Source organism: Moschus berezovskii, chromosome 11, assembly GCF_049115385.1.
Source record: "Moschus berezovskii isolate FMDL1 chromosome 11, NW_MosBer_1.0, whole genome shotgun sequence".
Lineage (NCBI taxonomy): Eukaryota > Metazoa > Chordata > Mammalia > Artiodactyla > Moschidae > Moschus > Moschus berezovskii.
In genome coordinates, this window is record NC_142470.1 from 51,702,194 (window position 1) to 51,720,396 (window position 18,203).

General features: G+C 39.6%; 1 protein-coding gene across 4 annotated transcripts in view; it reads left to right on the forward strand.

Moving 5' to 3' along the window:
- Positions 1 to 18,203, forward strand: part of CTNNA2 (catenin alpha 2) — a 1,253,094-nt gene that overhangs the window by 340,355 nt on the left and 894,536 nt on the right. For all 4 annotated transcript variants that reach the window (XM_055400364.2, XM_088841736.1, XM_088841737.1 and 1 more), the window contains exon 6: positions 9,590 to 9,793. In XM_055400364.2, the coding sequence (XP_055256339.1) occupies positions 9,590 to 9,793 (204 nt within the window). The remainder of the gene's footprint in view (positions 1 to 9,589; positions 9,794 to 18,203) is intronic.

Consider the following 18,203-nt stretch of genomic DNA (forward strand, 5'->3'; position numbering starts at 1 on the left):
TGACATATTCCTTTTGAAGAATGACTTTGACTAATGTTACCTTCCTCTGTGAGACTTTTTTTTTTTTTACGTCTTTAAAAAATGAAAGTGAATGGTTGCAGAAGGGCATGTTGACATTTATTCTTTCTTTTGCTTGTTTGATTTGAAATAGTTACGTTGGACAGTAGGTGGTGAAGGTCTGGTGTTTATGAGGTAGAACAGCACAATTTATTATTTTTTGTTAGTTGCTACCTTGAACTATGTAGGTAGTAAAAACCCAGGGCACGTTTATCTTACAGGGTTGTCACAAACAACAAAGAAACACACTAGCATTGGCTTTTTCCATGTTTATAAGATTAGACCTAGGAAAACAATTGATTAAATAATTTTGTTGTTGTTGTCTTTTCTGGCATTTTGAAAATTCTGTATGCATTTGAGATGACTAAGTACTTCTCTAAAGAGTGTAATTAAGAGTGAAAGCCCAGAAGATCTAAAGATAATAAATAAGATTTTCCTCCCAGTCTTTAGCAAGCAATTTCTTGACTAGTAAAAGAAAAAAACAAAACAAAAAAAAACCTTCAATGCTGTGCATTAAAAATCTTGGCAACGTAATCTGTGGGTATAAAACCACTAGGGTTACGTGTGTGCTGGAGCTTTTCTACTGACATAACTGTAATTAAATATATTACTTTTTATGTTCCTGATCTTACCACCTACACCAGTCATGCTCAGTTGCTGCTTTGAGTGCCATTAGCTAAGTACTCAGCTTTAAGATGGTTGTTAATTCATAGCTCAGGAAAGACTAAGAAATATTTGTTTTCCTTCTTGGTAGAAAAAGTATGTTATAATGCCTGCTGTGCGGTTGGAGATAGGTAACAAAATAAAAGTAGATTAAAGTAGCTTTGTGGGCTTCCCAGGTGGTTTAGTGTAAAGAATCCACCTGCCAATGCGAGAGACTCGGATTCAATCCCTGGGTTGGGAAGATCCCCTGAAGAAGGAAATGGCAAACCACTCAATATTCTTGCCTGGGAAATCCCAAGGACAAAGGCCTGGTGCACCACATCCCACGGCATTGCAAAAGAGTGGGAAACCACCTAGCGACTAAACGATAACGAAGTAGCAGATGCTGAAGCTGACGTTCCAATACTTTGGCCACTTGATGCAAAGAGCCGACTCATTAGAAAAGACCCTGATGCTGGAAAGATTGAAGGCAGGAAGAGAAGGGGATGACAAAGGATGAGATGGTTGGGTGGCATCACCAACTCAACGAACATGCGTTTGAGCAAACTCTGGGAGATGGTGATGGAAGGGAAGCCTGGAGTGCTGTAGTCCATGGGCTTGCAAAGAGTTGGACACCACTGAGCAGCTGAACAACAACACAAAGCATTTTGTGAGTTTTGATCTCTTGGATCATTATTCAGTGTTTTCCATACCTTCTTAAAGTAGAAAGAATCATGTACTACATTACACTACTACTAGACACTACTTTAGTGCCTAAGATGGAGAAATGGCCCTTCCATTGAATTTGACTCCAGAGCTAGAAGGTGTGTGTTCCAGTTCTACCTCTGCCCTGTGCTTGAAGTGTGTGCCTACACCATTCACCTTTCTTCAGCACATTTCTTGTTGTATCTAGTTGACATCTAAGTGTGTTTTTCTGTGTATGTTGTTTTGTTATTCTTGTACTTATAAATTTGCTCTTCCTAATTGGGTAGCTCTGGGAGGGATTGGGGGCAGGAGGAGAAGGGGACAACAAAGAATGAGATGGCTGGATGGCATCACCGACTCGATGGACATGAGTTTGAGTGAACTCCGGGAGTTGGTGATGGACAGGGAGGCCTGGCGTGCTGTGATTCATGGGGTCCCAAAGAGTCGGACATGACTGAGCGACTGAACTGAACTAAACTGAACTGTATGTATAGCGGCAATTGACTTTGCATATAAATATAAATGCTTTCATGAAGTTTTAAAAATTTTATTTTGCAATAAATTTTTGGTTGGTTCTCATTTGTTCTAAGTGAGCAGTTATAACATCTGCAAGCAGACATATATAGTTTTATCTTCGTCTTCCTAATTTGATACCATTTAGTTCTTTCTATTTTCTAGTTGTTTTTAGAACCTTCTGGAAAATGTTAAATATTTCTATGAATTTGAAAAAATTTTTAATCAATTTGAAAATATTTTTGTTTCTTCTCCAATTTACTTAGTTAAATAAATTGCTTCTACTACTTTCCATTGAGCCTGATGTGGCTTTTGGATTAAAATATTTATAAATAAATATTACACTCATACAGATATACACATATAAGCACAAAATTTGCCACTGGTAACTTCCTACCTCTTAGTTTCACTGGACATTTTCAGTCTTGATCTTATTTACCCTTTTTATAAAATTCCCTAGTATCCTTCCTTTGTAAACTATGGCCATAAAATCTCCTAGGTCTGATCAGATCTCTCTGACCATTCTTTATCATGTCATTTGTGGACTTTTTTTCTGTGATATATTGAGGGTTTCCCAGTCTGTCTGGGATTCACTGATCTTCTCATTCTGTTCTATCTCCTTGGGATAGGACATCCATTCTCATGGCTTCCACTCCAGCCTTTATTCTAATACTACTCCACTTTATAGCTGGCCCATTTTCATGTATCAGTACTTACAATCAACTTTCCACCAGACTTTTCTACTTAAATAAATCATAGACACTCTAGACCTGCTCTTCTTTATCTGTTACCTATCACAGTTGTTCAAAATCAGCAAATGTTTTCTTAAAAAGTCAACAGGAAATATCCCAAATTTTGTGAGCCATACAGTTTCTGTCCTAATTTTTACACTGTGCCACTGCAGTGTGAAAATAGCCATAGACAGTATGCAAATGAATGGGTCTGACTGTTCTAATAAAACTTTACTTACAATATAGGATGCTGACACCCAGGATAGAACTGGTTGATATGTACATTTTGATGTTACTCATGCCAGAAATTTAGGTTTTATCCTTGACTCCTTCTACATTCTTATAGCCAGTATATCTCCAAATTCTGTAGATTCACATTCTCAATGTGTCCCAATACAATGCCCTTAATCTTTTTTATGCAAACACAATCTTGTACTCAGCCCATCTTTCTTCTGGGTTCTGAAGGCTTGATAATTGCTCCCTGCCTCTCCTCTGCCAAAGCTGACTTCCCTGACTGCTGGGGAAAACTTTCAAAAACCAAACAGGGTTATGTCACTCTTATGTTTCAAACTCTTGATGACTCTCCAGTGTCTGAAGGGACATTTACAGAGTGAAAACATCCTAACACAGCAGAGAAAGCTCCTCAGATCTGGCTGTTGCTCTCTTCACCAACTTTGTCTCCATTTTTGTCCATTCGGGTCCTTGGAGAAGCAAATCCCAAGACAGATGGGATTAGATGGTTAATAAAGGTATTGTCTGTGGAGGATTAGGTGGGAGAGAACCAGCAGAAATAGGCCAAGAGAGCTTTTTAACTGCAATGCAGGTCAACTCCCTGTGAAATTAGCAGGAAAGAGAGGACAGTATAGGAAGAGCCTTGGCACAGTTTTGAGCGGGTCTCACCCAGGCTAGTAAGGAGGCTAGAGCGAGAGCAGAGGTCGCCTGCCCAAGAAGTCCCCACTGGACAGGAAATGGCTGTGGGATTGACAGGGGCTGCTGGGGTCAAATGTGACTCCTTGTGAAACTGGTGAATCTATAGTTGCAGCAGGTGGATATGGTCAGTTAACTATGTTTACGCAAAAGTTTCTCTTAAAAGAGAGTTGCTTAGGGCCCCTTCATGGCACACCACACCTGTGATTTCAGACTTAACACTTCAACTTCAGTAAAGTGCTTCTGATACACTTGGTATACTGTGATACACTTTGTATATTGTGCGTTTGTTCCCACTTCCTATTCTGTCTGCATTGCCTCTTTTGCCCCTTATTTTGCTTTGTCAACTGCTTGTCACTCTTTCTGTCTCAACTAAGGAGTAATCTCCTCCAGGAAGATCTCTGTGTCTACCTCCCACCTCCGAACTGTGCAGATTACCATCACTCAGGCATTCCTTAACATTATGGGTATATTTTTCAAATTACAATTGGTTCAACATGTTTTTGTTTTTTAATTTTTGACTAGACAGTGAACCTCTTGAAATAAAGGATTCTTTGATCTGGGCCAAAGTAACTGGCACCTGTTTCTTGAATTAATGGCTATACTTTCAACTATCCATGGGAAGGGCAAGTTAACCCAAATGCCATAAAAGAAGATAGCATGATGGATGATGCTTATACCAGTATATTTGATTTCAGATAATTTTTTAATAAGAAATATACTTTTTATAATTATGATTTGTTAGACTCAATTTAACTGAATATGGGCAGTCTGAAACAGTGGAAGGAACACTAGACTTAAAGTCGAAAGCCCTGTGCTCAAAGCCAGGTGTCTGTTTCCTAGCTGGATGTCCAGGGAGAAACATATCTGTCAGCATCTTCCTCTTTAATAAGATGGAGGTATTAATATCATGGGCACAGAACTGTGGACATATCAAACCATTTGAAATGCATTCAGCTTCTTGCTTTGACAGAGGTCTCTCTGCTGTCCCCTATGGTGTCAGAGTTTGCAGCAAGTATAACTCAGCATCTGGGTATAGTCCTGAAATTTTAGATCATGTGACTCCTTGTAAAGAGAATGATAGGGGTGATTTAATAACAGTGCTCTTGTAATAGTTGTATGTGGGTTGAGTACAGGTGAATGTATTATTCTGGGAAGTAGATTCAAAATATCTTGTTCCCTGAATTATTTCAAGTTAAAGATTTTATACAGTTAAACATTGGAGAAAAAAATGGGAAATCAGTTATATAGGATGAGAGAGACTATTACAGCACCAATTTGATGGTAGAAGAGGATCCTAGCCCCCTTTTCTTGGGAATGAATTATTGTCGCTTCTCTCTTTGTGGTCATGTTTTCCAGTTACCACTCCATAAACTGTCAGAATGAAAACAGTGATTTTTAAAGTAAAGATGCTAATAAAAACAAGTAAAAATCACAAAGCACAAAATATTATGCAAGATATGAAGTTCGGTTATTATAAAGGGTCTGAAAATAGACAAGATAAAAAGAAATTAAAGTAAGCCTTGTTTAAAAAAAAAGAAAAAGATAAAGTAAAAACATGCAGTCCCACAATTTTGAAATGAACTAAAATGACAATATAAGATGAACTAAAATATCAAAAGGATAAAAAAATTAAATGAGCTTTAGGAATGCAAACAAAGGACTTAGATATTTAAAATGTAAAATCTCAGTGGACTAAAAAAAATAAGCTGTACACTTGGAAGCAGCATAAAATCCTCTTGTGGAAGCACATGTTTGTTATAAAGGGAGAGATGGGAAGCCTTGGCCTTGCTCTTTCTCTGTTTAATGCTTGCATGTTACCCGTGAAATGTTCCCTCAGTGACCAGGGAGCTAGGTTTGATCCTGGGTGCTGCTGCTGCTGAGTGCCTTCTGGCCAGTAGAGGGCAGCCGCATAGAAAGGAGAAGACCTGCTGAGCTGATGCTAGAAAATAAGATGTATACATGTGAAATGACCCCCAAGTGTGCTAGCAAAGAGAACCTGCCTGGGTACCTCTTCTTAAAGTCATTCCCAAATAAGTCAGAAGAGCACTCCTCCTTCATTCATCTTAGACTTTCATTCTCTGAATTTCTTACTCAGGATCCAGCTCTAGGAGTTTGTTTTTTTCCTATCACTTAAACAACAGTAGATGGTGTTATCCTCTAGTCCTTAAGCCCCTGACTTCATCTGGTTCTTCTTTATTTCATATTCTTTTCTGATTTCCTAAAGCCTGTTTGAGAGCTCTCCAGGTCTCTGAAAAGAAACACATGCACACACACACACACACACACACACACCCCGACAACCCATACCTTCTGCCCCCAGTTTATCCCCATACCCATTACACACAACCTGAACCCACCCCTCATAGATAAACACACACAGCCCCCCCCCGCCCCCCCAAGCATGCACACGGAAGCACACGTGCATGTGTACTGCCCTTTAGGCCTTTTCTTTCCCCTCAGAGGCTTCTCCCCTCTAGCTTTTCATATCCATCATGGTGCTCCCCATCCCCACCATGGATATAGATAGAAATACTGTAAATTTATTGTTTCTTCTCCAGGGAGATTTTTTTAAAGCCTTTCCCCTGTGATCTATAAGTAATGAATAATTCCATTAGAAATATGATGAATAGTGTAACTTTTATGCAGAGTTTTTCAAGCTCAATGTTTCAGTGCATTTACTTTCATGACAGCCCCGGGCCATGGAGGTTTGGAGCTCATTCCATTGCTGCTGTAAATTTTCTCTTGCTGTGATCCCCAAAGTGTGTTCCTTAGGTTCTCATAGATAATGAATGTATTTTAAAAGGGCACCCCCTCTAGGCTAAATAGGTTTGAGGAATGGTGCAGTAAACTGACTTCTTTAATGCAGAATTCCCCAAAGCATTTCATGTGTTAATCTATCCTGGGCCATGCAGTATTTCCAAAAAATATCTGGCCAGGAAAACTTAACTTTTCATCAAAACATTACATCTCTAGGCTCAGATTCCATGGAAAATACTTCAAGAAGTAATAGTATAATGACAATAGTATATTTTCCTTGTTCTGCAGAGAAACTTTTACAGTTGCCTTTATTGAGTTAATATTTACCTCAGTATATTTCTATCAAGTTGGCATTTCTTTATATTTTTAGTCCAAAAATTTAGTAAAAATCTATCCTCAAGCCGATATATAACTCTGAAGAGTCTCCTGAAACCTCAAAGCAGAACAAATACTTTTCACTGTATTATGTTAATAGGAGTTTCTATAAAAGAGTACTTCGAACATCAGTAATCCTTCTAAAGGATAATAGCCTAATTATATTTTGATTAGTTATTTCTTTAATTAGAGAATCAGTACTTAATGCATGTTACATGGTAAAAAAAAATTATAAATGCATCATCTGAAAAGCAGTAGAAATGGAGAAGAACACATATGGATTCCATTGGGAAGAGTCCTTGCAGACACAGCTCTCAAACAGATGGCAAATAGGGCAGGACCTCTAGCTGAAAAGCCATCCACTGTACTGAGGCTTCCATGTGATTTTTTGACACTGTTTGGGAGGCTACTTGGGCACAAGGGACAGGATTTGAGTAGCACTATTCTGAGTTAAGTAAAGATTATCCTTTGTCTAAGACCAAAGAAAATGCAAATATGAAGGTAGTCTTTATGCCAAAACCTGTCACAGAATAGCATATCTCCTGTTCGTCCTCTAAACTGAAGAGAGAACTCTGACCAATGAGTAATTTCCTAGGAAATCCACGATTCCAGTGGACCTCAGACCTGGTCTGTTTTCAGTGAGTGATTCCTTCTAAGTTACCACTTGCTTCATTCATTCCTCAAGATGTCATAATTTTGTGCTCAAAGGATCTCCCTGTTATAGAGTTTTGCATTTTAACAGGAATCAGAGAATCAGAGCCATGGATCATTTGAGCATGTGCGTGCATGCGTGCTTAGTTGCTCAGTCATATCCAACTCTCTGGGACCCCATGGACTGTAGCCTGCCAAACTTCTCTATCCCTGGAATTCTCTAGGCAAGAATACTGGAGTGGGCTGCCATTCCCTACTCCAGGGGATCTTCCTGACCCAGGAATTGAACCCAGGTCTCCTGCATTGCAGGCAGATAGATTCTTTACTGGCTGAGCCACCAGGGAAGCGGCCCCCTCCTCAAATACCTTAGGATGCTTTGGAGAGTTATGACAGGCTTTCCCAGAGTGCATACCTGAATCTATTTTGTAATAACTAAGTAGCTATTTTGTATCCTATTAGGAAAAAATTCTACCCAAGATTTTTTTTTTTTAATGATCTTCACCCTCTTTTTAGCACCAAGCAATCTAGTAGGCACATACTCAGCAGGTGGCATGTGGGCAATGCTATAACTACCTTCTCTCATTTTCTTTCTTTATTATATTTGTAGATATGATATTTTTGTGTTTTCTTAGATATATGTATATATGACATCAAAGGATGGCAAGGCAGTCCTACCAAAGGACCCTAGAGTTGGAAGACCCTTTCCTCCATCACCACCATGGTGGTCCTTGGATGTCTGAATGTGTGCCTCCAGTGAAGATGAGCAAGCCATTTCCTGCAGCAGGGCATTTCACTTTGATTAATGTTGCTGGAATGTCTTCCTGGTTTGGAGCAGAAAAGGGGTTCCCAGTAGAAACTAACCATTGGGCAAAATCAGTGTTGTCTCCCTTGTTTCCTGCAGCTGGTTACCACACGCTTCATCAGTGTTTCTGCTCCCTTGACTCGCTGGAATTATTGTTCTCCAGATTCTGCTCTTTCTATCTGACTATAGCTTCAGTCTTCTTTTTGATTCTTGTCTTTCTGTAAACCTTTGTAAGTTGGGATTAATTGGGCCTTCTTAGGTCTCATCTTATTCTGTTCACTTTGCTAGTATACCATTCACTGCCTTGCATTCGCATAGACCTGATGATTCTCAGATCTTCATACAGGCTGATATATCTGTTGAATTCTGGATGCATATTTCTGTGTACCTCTGGACAGCTCTGCCTACATGTTTCCAGGATCCTCAGACTTGACAGGGGCAGAACTAAGCCTGAATTTTCTGTGAACCATCCTTTTAGGAAACATCTCCATTTTCTCTTTATCTGAGCTCTTTTGGAACATCTTAGTGCCTTATCTGGATAGTGTTAGTTAATTGTTACAAATCACACACAGATACATGCACACACATTATGAATCCTTTTCTAGAAATCTAGATTTTATACAAAACTTTGGTTCCTCAGTTCAGTTCACTTGTTCAGTTGTGTCCAATTCTTTGTGACCCTGTAGACTGTAGCACACCAGGCTTCCCTGTCCATCACTGACTCCAGAAGCTTTCTCAAACTCATGTCCATCGAGTCAGTGATGTCATCCAACCATCTCATCCTCTGAGGCCCCCTTCTCCTCCTGCCTTCAATCTTTCCCAGCATCAGGGTCTTTTCCAATGAGTCATTTCTTCCCATCAGCTGGCCAAGTATTAGTTCCTAGTGGGAGGTATTGTAACTTGTAATGTATATGCCTGTTGGATGCTATTTACTCAGGTTTCAAACAGCATCCTGCCATGGGACCCTTTGCTTCTAATAAGGGGGACACAGTGGGTACACAAGTCACGACTAATGCATCCTCAAGTTGTCCGCTACATAGTGTGTTCTAGTCTAGGCCTTTAAAATCTTCTCATAGCTTTCCAAAGTGCTACACTGAAATGTGTGTTCCTAGATGCCTACAAATTAAAAAAAAAAAAAGTCAAACAAGTGTCACAGTCTCTTTGGAAAACCCTTCCAATGATACAGCCTTTCCCAAGAACACATTCTAAAACAAAACGTAGCATTTTGTCCCTGAAGATTAGATTCAGGACAAAGTATCTTACAGCAAATTGAGACTGTATCAAGGCCACTTTAGCCTTTATTGAAGTAGCCGGTTTATTCTCGGGAAAGTCTAGTTCTGGTCTCAGAAATTTCTGTTTTCCAGATCAGGGTACAAAGGTAGCGGCGTCTTCTCTGCTGATTTCTTTGGCACTGTGCTCCTTTCAGAACAAAATCATCCTGGACCCCATGACGTTCAGCGAGGCCCGGTTCCGCCCGTCCCTGGAGGAGCGCCTGGAGAGCATCATTAGCGGTGCAGCACTCATGGCCGACTCTTCGTGCACCCGCGATGACCGGCGCGAGCGGATCGTGGCCGAGTGCAATGCCGTGCGCCAAGCACTCCAGGACCTGCTCAGCGAGTACATGAACAACGTAAGTCCCAGGCTTTCGGGCGCGCGCCGACCGCTGCGGAAGATTCTGGTGCGCGATCAGGTGGCTCCAGGACAGGAGTTGGTGCCCTGAGAGAGTCAGTCAGGTGAAATCCAAGAGCTGCTTTGGGACAGTTCTGTCTTGATTTCTCAGAATGCATTGGCAGAAGGAATGAGATTGGTGGAAGAGGTTTCAGAGGAAAACTTTGGCTATTTACTTGAGTGATTTCTGGGTCGTTTTAGTGGTTTGCCTTTGATTGAGGAAAGTTTTCTGTTGGTAAAAGTAGATGGTGGCTGGAAATAACTGAAGATATACTGAAGTCCTTTGCACAGAGTAATGTCAAAATCAAGGGCAGCTATGGATGGCTAATCTTCACCCCTAAGAGGCATTAGGAAATACAGGTTCTCAAATGTTTGGACCGAGTTGGTTAAAGTGGAAACTTCTAACTGTAATAGAATTGGGGGGAACTTTATTGATTCACTGTGCATTTAGAAATTGTTATGAGAATGACTCTTCAAGTTTTCAAATGCGTATCAGTAATACCTAGTTAGATGGCAGCAGCAACAATAGCTATTCTCTCGTACAGGTATAAAATGTGGTAGTTCGTGTAGACTGGTAAACTAGACAAAGGAGATGAAATCATATTCTTCGTTTTGAAAAGCGCTAAATTATGTATTCAGCAGAGGTGATGTTGTTGATGCCCAGGGCTCGTAACTGTGAATGTTCTGCATTCGTCATGTTCTAGACTTCTGGGTTGGGAAGAATTCAGCATAAGTGGGAAAATGTAGTAAGGTCTTGCCATTACATGTTGAAGGAATGGCTTGTGTAGTTGTCATGTAGAGAATGGGGAGTCTGAAAATCTGCTCCCATCTTTTGAAACTCACCCTGGGTCCTGTTGGAACAACCCCAGGCAAGACTGAGACAGAACAGCCAACCAATGTCCTTCCTTCCTTACCACTCCCATCCCTAACCAACGTGCAGGCCCCTGGGTCAAGCCAGGAGTCAGTGATGACAGGCACAGAGCTACTTCTGCCAGACCCTCTGGGGAACTTTGATCTAAAAAACAAAAAGGTGCCGAATGCCCTGTGAAAACCCAAATCTGTTTCCTTTCTATACACCTTCAGATTCTTTGATATTGAAGACTTTCCCATTTTCAGCACACAAAGAATAAGATGTGGATGACTCATGTGGTACCCAGCTGCTTATGAGGACTCCTCTGTTGGATCAGGATGGCCAACACTTTTGGGATTTTAGGCTATGGGTGCTATGCAGGGTACAGCTAGAAACACTGATCAGTGTCTCCCATCCTGTGAGAATCTTGAATAACAAAAAAGAGGGCTTATAAAATCTGGGATTCTGTTTGTTTGTTTTTAACAGAATGGCAACAAGCTAATGATTTATATGTGGAATCTGATTTTATATGAAGGCATGCTGGTATTTCTAGCAATGAAGAATTACTGCCAGAGACGGAAGTAGAAACTGCAGAGATCAGGAGTGATGGTTGAGATCTCAATATAAATATATCAGAACAAGAAGTATGTTTCTGTGCTCTTTATTGATCGAGATGTGACATGTAATTTTCAGTTTGTTGTCTAGAATCCTGTCAAGTACAAGTTTGTTTTTTTCTTTTAGTATAAACTCACATAGTTCAGCAGATTTGATGGATTTTTTTGTGTTTTATTGACTCCAGGTGCTTGTTTTTCTGTTCACAACCTTGTGATGCAGGAGTGTTTTGTATTTTTATTGAAAATTTGATTTCTACTTTGATACAGTTATAGATAATACATAGGTGGGTATAGTGCTTAAATTTTAAAGTGTGCAAATTCTATTCACTTTGAACCACCAGGATCAAAGGCTGAAATAAAACACCTACTATTGACTTTTATATAAAGTGCGTAAAATTTAAATTGCCTTCACACTTCTTTGGTGATTTCAAGGTCAAATTGTATGCATCTAGACCAGCTTCATAATCCATGTCTAGTGTACCCATTTCTACTGCCACAATATCAATTTATATTTCTTTTGGTATAGCATATATTAATATAAAACCACTACACATCTATATGCCTTAGCTAAAAAGTCTGCTGTAGTTAACGGCAACCAAAAAATTAGTCAGTTGTGACTATGCTGTTATATTTCTTTTGCAATTTTGTTAGCTCTTGAAATGAAGGTGTTATCATATTATCACTGCAGATTTTCATCTTAATATGCTAAGCAGTATCATTAGGATGAAGAAATAATTACGTTGAGAAGAAGAGATTTTAAAACTGGCATAACTGACACTCTGATGAAATTCGACACATTCAGGGTGGTATGGCTGTAGACAGAACTGACACTTCTGGATTTTAAAAATCTCCTGATCAGTTCTTGATGAAAATTTAACTCACCAAGGTGAAGGTGTTCTAAAATCAATCACATACAAGCCAAGTGGTATGAAATGGAGGGAGATGAACACTGAAGACAAGAGCTGTACACTAAATGATTAGGAGAAAGCCATCCCCATGGGGCATGAGCCATGCGTAGCTATGTGGATACACTGAATGCAGAAGGGTATCAGCTGTTTGTTAAATGTTTCCTAAAGGTATATTCAAGTTAATGAATGTGTGTGATTTGAAGATATAACAAAATCATGCATGTAGAAACAATGTTTTGAAAAAGAAAAAAAGGACTGAATGTACCGATGCATGTGGCAAAAGGTGATGATCACAGAGTGTGACAATGTTAGAAAAGTCTATTGGAATGGTTTTAAGAAAGCCCTTCGTGGCCTTAATTATTTTTTAATTAAGTTTATGATGTAATCCCAAGAAGAATCTTAAAAATAGTGTCCCTTTAAATAGAACAACATTATTGTACATATGTGGAGACTAATGGGTAGAGAGAGACTCTTGTTCAAAAGGATGTGTGACCTTTGGATAATTGCCATCAGGGTGGTTGTTGCAGTATTATGCTAAGTACTATAAATAGATTCAAATTATAATGAATATATAATTTTGCATCTGGAACTTATAATTTTATGCAGCTTTTTTTGGTGGCAGTAAAATTCCCTTTCATAAAAAAATCTGAGAAGTGGTCCCATAATAGGAAACAATTAAAGAGGGTATTTTATTGATAAGAATTTTGTGATGGATTTGAATATGTGCTGTGTGCCTGGTGCTTTGTACCAGACACTGTTCTAGGATTCTGGGGTTATAGAAGGGAAAAAAGTAGACACAATTCTCAGCTTTCATGGAGTTTACACTCTAGGTGGGGGAGACAGAGCATCAATCAGTCAGTCATTTGGGCAAGAGTTATCTCAGATGGTAATTAGTGAAACATGGAAATAAAACCTAGGAAACTGCAGCATGGAGTGCGGATATAAGGATGATCTGGAAAAAGTTCACTGAGAAGATGACACATGATTAAAGATCTTCCAGAGATGAGGGAGCAGACTGCACTTGAGTTGGTAGGAGAAGCACAGTCTAGTCCTCTTTAAACTTACGTGGGAAGGTGCCAAACTCTTTTTTATTTTGGCTCTTGTTTTTTAAATTTTTGAATTGCCAAAACTTTAATAGTGGGAGATTCCCTTAAAAATCAGACTTTCTGTTTCCCTGATACAATGAAACAGTCCAAAGATCTCGGACCCACGTTCACACTTGGCACCAGTGGGGTGGAGATGGAGAGCATGTGCCTTTGATGGACAGGCGTGATCTGGTCACTTTTGCTGGACTGGGCCCCAGGGGCACTTGAATCTATCTTCAGTTATGGATTTGTCTGGGTGGAAAGCATGACAGTGTCCAGCTGCACCCACAAAAAGTTGCTTCCTGGGCCTGTTAGTGTTGGAGGGTCTCCCGTAGAGGCATGGGTCACCAGTGGTTCAATGTGGGAATGGGGACACTGGTAGCAGCGGTCCTGGGAGATGCCCCTTCATGCCAGGCTCTTGAGGAACCTTCCTGGGGAGGCTCGTGTGGCTGTTCTAAGTCAGCGAGGGGTAGCAGGAGATGGAGTCTTCCAGGGGACAAGGTGTAAGACTCTGAAGCGCCGTGCAAACCATTATTCAGAATTTGGCTTTTATCTAAATGGAATGGGAGGCCTTTGGAGCGTATTGGGCAGAAAATGCCTTGAATTAGATGTTGAGGACAGGCCATAGGAGTTCAAAGGGTAACAAAACAGGAGGACAGATGAGGAGCCCTTGAGTCATTCAGGATGGTGGCTTGTGCCAAGAGGTAGCAAAGTGCTCAGATTCTTACTATTTATGGCCTTAGAATGGACATCAGGCAGTGTGAATGACCACTGCAGTTGTATAGCCACACTAATGTGATCTCATCAGTTTTGATATCTTGTCTTGTTTTAGTTACACAGAAAATTCTGATTTCCTCAGATATAGCAAACTTTGTAAACAGCTCACTTTGTAATGTCTGGATACTCTGCTAGGACTGATTAAATTTGAAAAAGGAGTTCAATAGAAACATTTCATGTCCACGTTACATCACCAAACTATCCAAATATAATTCACATTGTTATAAATGTAAAAGATATAATGCTTATTTTAAATGCTAAAAAATGAATGCAGAACTATATGGAGATGTGGTAATCCAGTACTTCCTTGTACACTCTTCAGCTTTGGTGAGGAAATGTGGTAACTAGATATGTCTGGACCTTGTGCCTTGTGATGCTGAACTGCCTGGTTCAATTACACAGACAAAAACACTGTGTGTTGCTCTAGATTATTCATTGAAAATTAATCCACAGCTACAATTTTCTTAAACAATTGCACAATTAAAGATTTTTTGTATAATGATAGCAGAGACTCAGGTGGCATAAAGGAATGGCTTTCTGCTATCATTAGTATTAAAGTGTGGCAGGTAATTTTTTATTTTATTTTTATGAATAATTAAAGTTTATATTTTTATAAAATATTTGAGTTAACTTTAATCAAACTTCTTGAACCACCTAAGTGAATCCCTGGGGACAGTGTGTAAATTGTTAATGTAATACACATATTAAAAGTGCATGTGGCCATATATACTTCAGTGCCTTATAGTAAGGTCATTGTCATAGCTTTGGCTATAGAATGTCATTTAAAGTGAAGGGAGATCCAGATGGAACAAATTTGTGAAGGGTTGAGGTCTGACATGAGACCTCAGAATTGTCATTTCCAACCAGCTTCTGGGATCCATACCCCACCAAGGCTTCAGCATACAGCAGAACATGAGGAACGTGTAGAGTGATATCCAAGGCCTAGGGAACTCTGAAAAGAGTGGGCTTTACACTGCTTTTTAATAGTGCAAAAGAAATATATGTTCATTGAAAAAATTAAAAAAATGGAAGACAAAAATATATTCACAATCTCACCCTCTAAAGATAATCATCACTGATAATTTTGTACATGTCTTTCCAATGTTTTTAAACTTATATGAGTGATATATTTATACATACAGAGATGTACATATGTTTTGCCTGGAGTTTTAACAATGGACTCTGTTAATGGTGATTTGTAATGTATTTTCTTTACCTAATATATTATGACTGCATTACCATAACAATAAACATTCTCAAACCTTGTGTTGACTGACTGCATAGCATTTTGTTATATAAATATGCAATAATTCATTTAGAAGCAATTCATTGTGAGAGTGTTTTTACAGAAGAATATTGGAAATGATGAGTCGGCAGGGCTTCTGGGGCTGGCAGTAGAGACGAGTGATTGAGATCCCGAGCGTGACTGAGGAACGGAGTAAGAAGACGGGGGAAACGTGGCTCTTGATTCCTGGGCTTAAGGGGTTCCCTGAAAATTCTGTGCAATTAACATTTTATAGCTAAAGAGAGTTTAAATGCCTCTGAGGTTTAAAATTGTCTAGGAGTGTTTTTCTGTACTTGATTTTCTCTATAGATTTGATTTGCATTTATCAGAATTTCTATAAGTTGGCAATGTGTAGGACAGCTATTGGGCAAGTTCAATAATTAGATTTGACCCAGATCCCAGAGAAGGCACTGAAAGCTTCTGAAGGAAATATCACAGAAAGATAACTTTGTCATAGAAATTGTTATAATGTTGGATTTCTCCTGAATAGGAAACTAGGAGAAAGATGGAATAGTTGTTATTACATAAGAATAAGAGTAATTGCTGATTAAACATAAAATTTGTTTCCAGTATTATCTAGGCCTTCTCATTTCTCTCCCTTATGAAATCATGTAAAAGAGAGGATGAAATTCATGAAGGTCAATTTGGCTTATTCTGAATTTTTCTACTAAAAGCTTTGGCTTAAAAATAGAGTCAGAAGTATTTTTGAAAAAACATTTGTGGGTCATATATGACCTAAAGTTGTCTATTTACCCCATAATGGCCCTCCATTTTAAGGGGAAATTAAGAGTTATCTTAATAAGACTGATATCTTCATTCAAGGGAAAGAGTCCTGATATCCCAAATTTGGTATCTTCAGTGAGAAGGTTTTCCTTGCCTTTTCATTCTTTGAAACTTTTCTTTTCCCCCTCTTTCTCCTTTCTGGGCTTCTCTTGTGGCTCAGCTGGTAAAGAATCCACTGGCAATGTGGGAGACCTGGGTTTGATCTCTGGGTTGGGAAGAGCCTCTGGAGAAGGGACCGGCTACCCACTCCAGTATTCTGGCCTGGAGAATTCAGGCCAGAAAGAGTCAGACATGACTGAGCGACTGTCACTTTCACTTTCTTTTCTTCTTTCTGCCTTCAAATATGTTCAGTGCCCACATCTTTATTAATTTTGAGGTTGAAATTCATCTGTGCTATTATGCTTTTCATGTAAAATCTGCTTCCATGAAGAGACAGTTTTAAAATTCCTTTTCAGTGGAAGGTTCTTGCTCAGACATTGAAAGAGTAAATCTAGTTTACCAGCCCTTTCTCTCAGGTCTAAAACTATCCTTTGAACATACTCTTCCAATGAAATGCTTGGGATGAGGAGTCATCTGGATAGCTTATGAGGCTTCTGTCTTTGACTTATGGCATTTGCAATCCTATTTGCCTGTTTCCGAGCAGTTTTCAGTGTGACTCCTAGAGGTAAACTGGGACTAGTAAAGTGTCTTGCAATTTTTTATTCTTTTTTTTCAGTCCTTCTTCATATATTTTATTGTATTCCTTTGCTGGAATGGGATCTCAGAAAGCCAAGGAAATATTATGGGGGTCATGCTGGCCGGCACTCAGGCACAGGTGGTGGGAGAATGTCCAGCCTTGGTGGTAACATATTCCTTAGAAGGAAATAATGCAGGTGAGAGTGTAAGAGACATTGTGCTGGATTCAAGCATCCCATAGAGCATAAGAATGTTCCAAGAGGCTTCAGGAGGAGATCCAGACTGGCAGGTTGCTGATTTACACTAGGGTGACCTGGGCACAGTCTCACTGTGGCTGTGGGGCACAGTTGCAGGTAACATCCATGCTGTGGGGACATGGTGGTTCTCCTTGGTTTAAAGGACTCATGGTATGGGGTAATTGTCATGGTAGGAAACTTAAACCCTTCGAAATGTACAGTATGCCATACATATTTGCTATTATGTGTCATTAGCTCATACATACAATTAAATGGCTCACAGGATCCTAGGACAGATGGGTCTAAATAGCTCTGTTTTACTTGAATCATTAAGGTCAATTCTCTGTGCAGTTTCACATACAATTTCCTTGGCCAGGAAAAGTACTTCTTACAAGAAACATTCCTTTGTTCTCTACTGTGGATAGTTTAGCAGAGTTTAAACAGGTAGCCTTGCCATCAAAATGAGGCTTCCAGTCTCAGTTCTATAATAAGTTAAGTCTGAGCAATGGAGGTCATATCAACTCCAGGAGCTTACTGGTGACTTCACTGTGGAGGAAAAGCAGTTCTGAGCAATCAGGCTCACTCTCTCTCCTCCAGCTCCTTTCCTTTCTTCCTTTTACACCTGTGTGCCTGGTGGTATAATTTCTTAAAAGTCTTTTCAGTGCATGGATAAACTCACAAGAATATAAAGGAGTTACTCAGAGGTAAGAATTGACAAGAATACAATAGACTGGAGATAGGTTTGCAGATTACTCATGGCCTAGACTTGCATTCTCAGTGGCACAATATGTAAAGAACAGGAGGCAGAGTCTGTGACCAAGCTGGATGGCCAGGCAGATTAGGGAACTCAGTGTAAAGCCTGGTTACTCAGATGGTGACACTTTGAGGGCATGGGCTAAGAAAACTTTCATGTAGAGAGAAACAATAGAAATATATGCTGTCTTGGCTTTTTCAAAGAAGGAAAAAAGAACCCCTTCTATGCCACCAAGAATTTCTAAACACAATCTCAAAATCACTCAGCTTTGACATCAGAATCTCTATTATTTTCTCAAAATTTGAAGTCATTCTAGGTGGTGAGTTTGGAGAAGGCCATGGCAACCCACTCCAGTATTCTTGCCTGGGAAATCCCATGGACAGAGGAGCCTGGTAGGCTACAGTT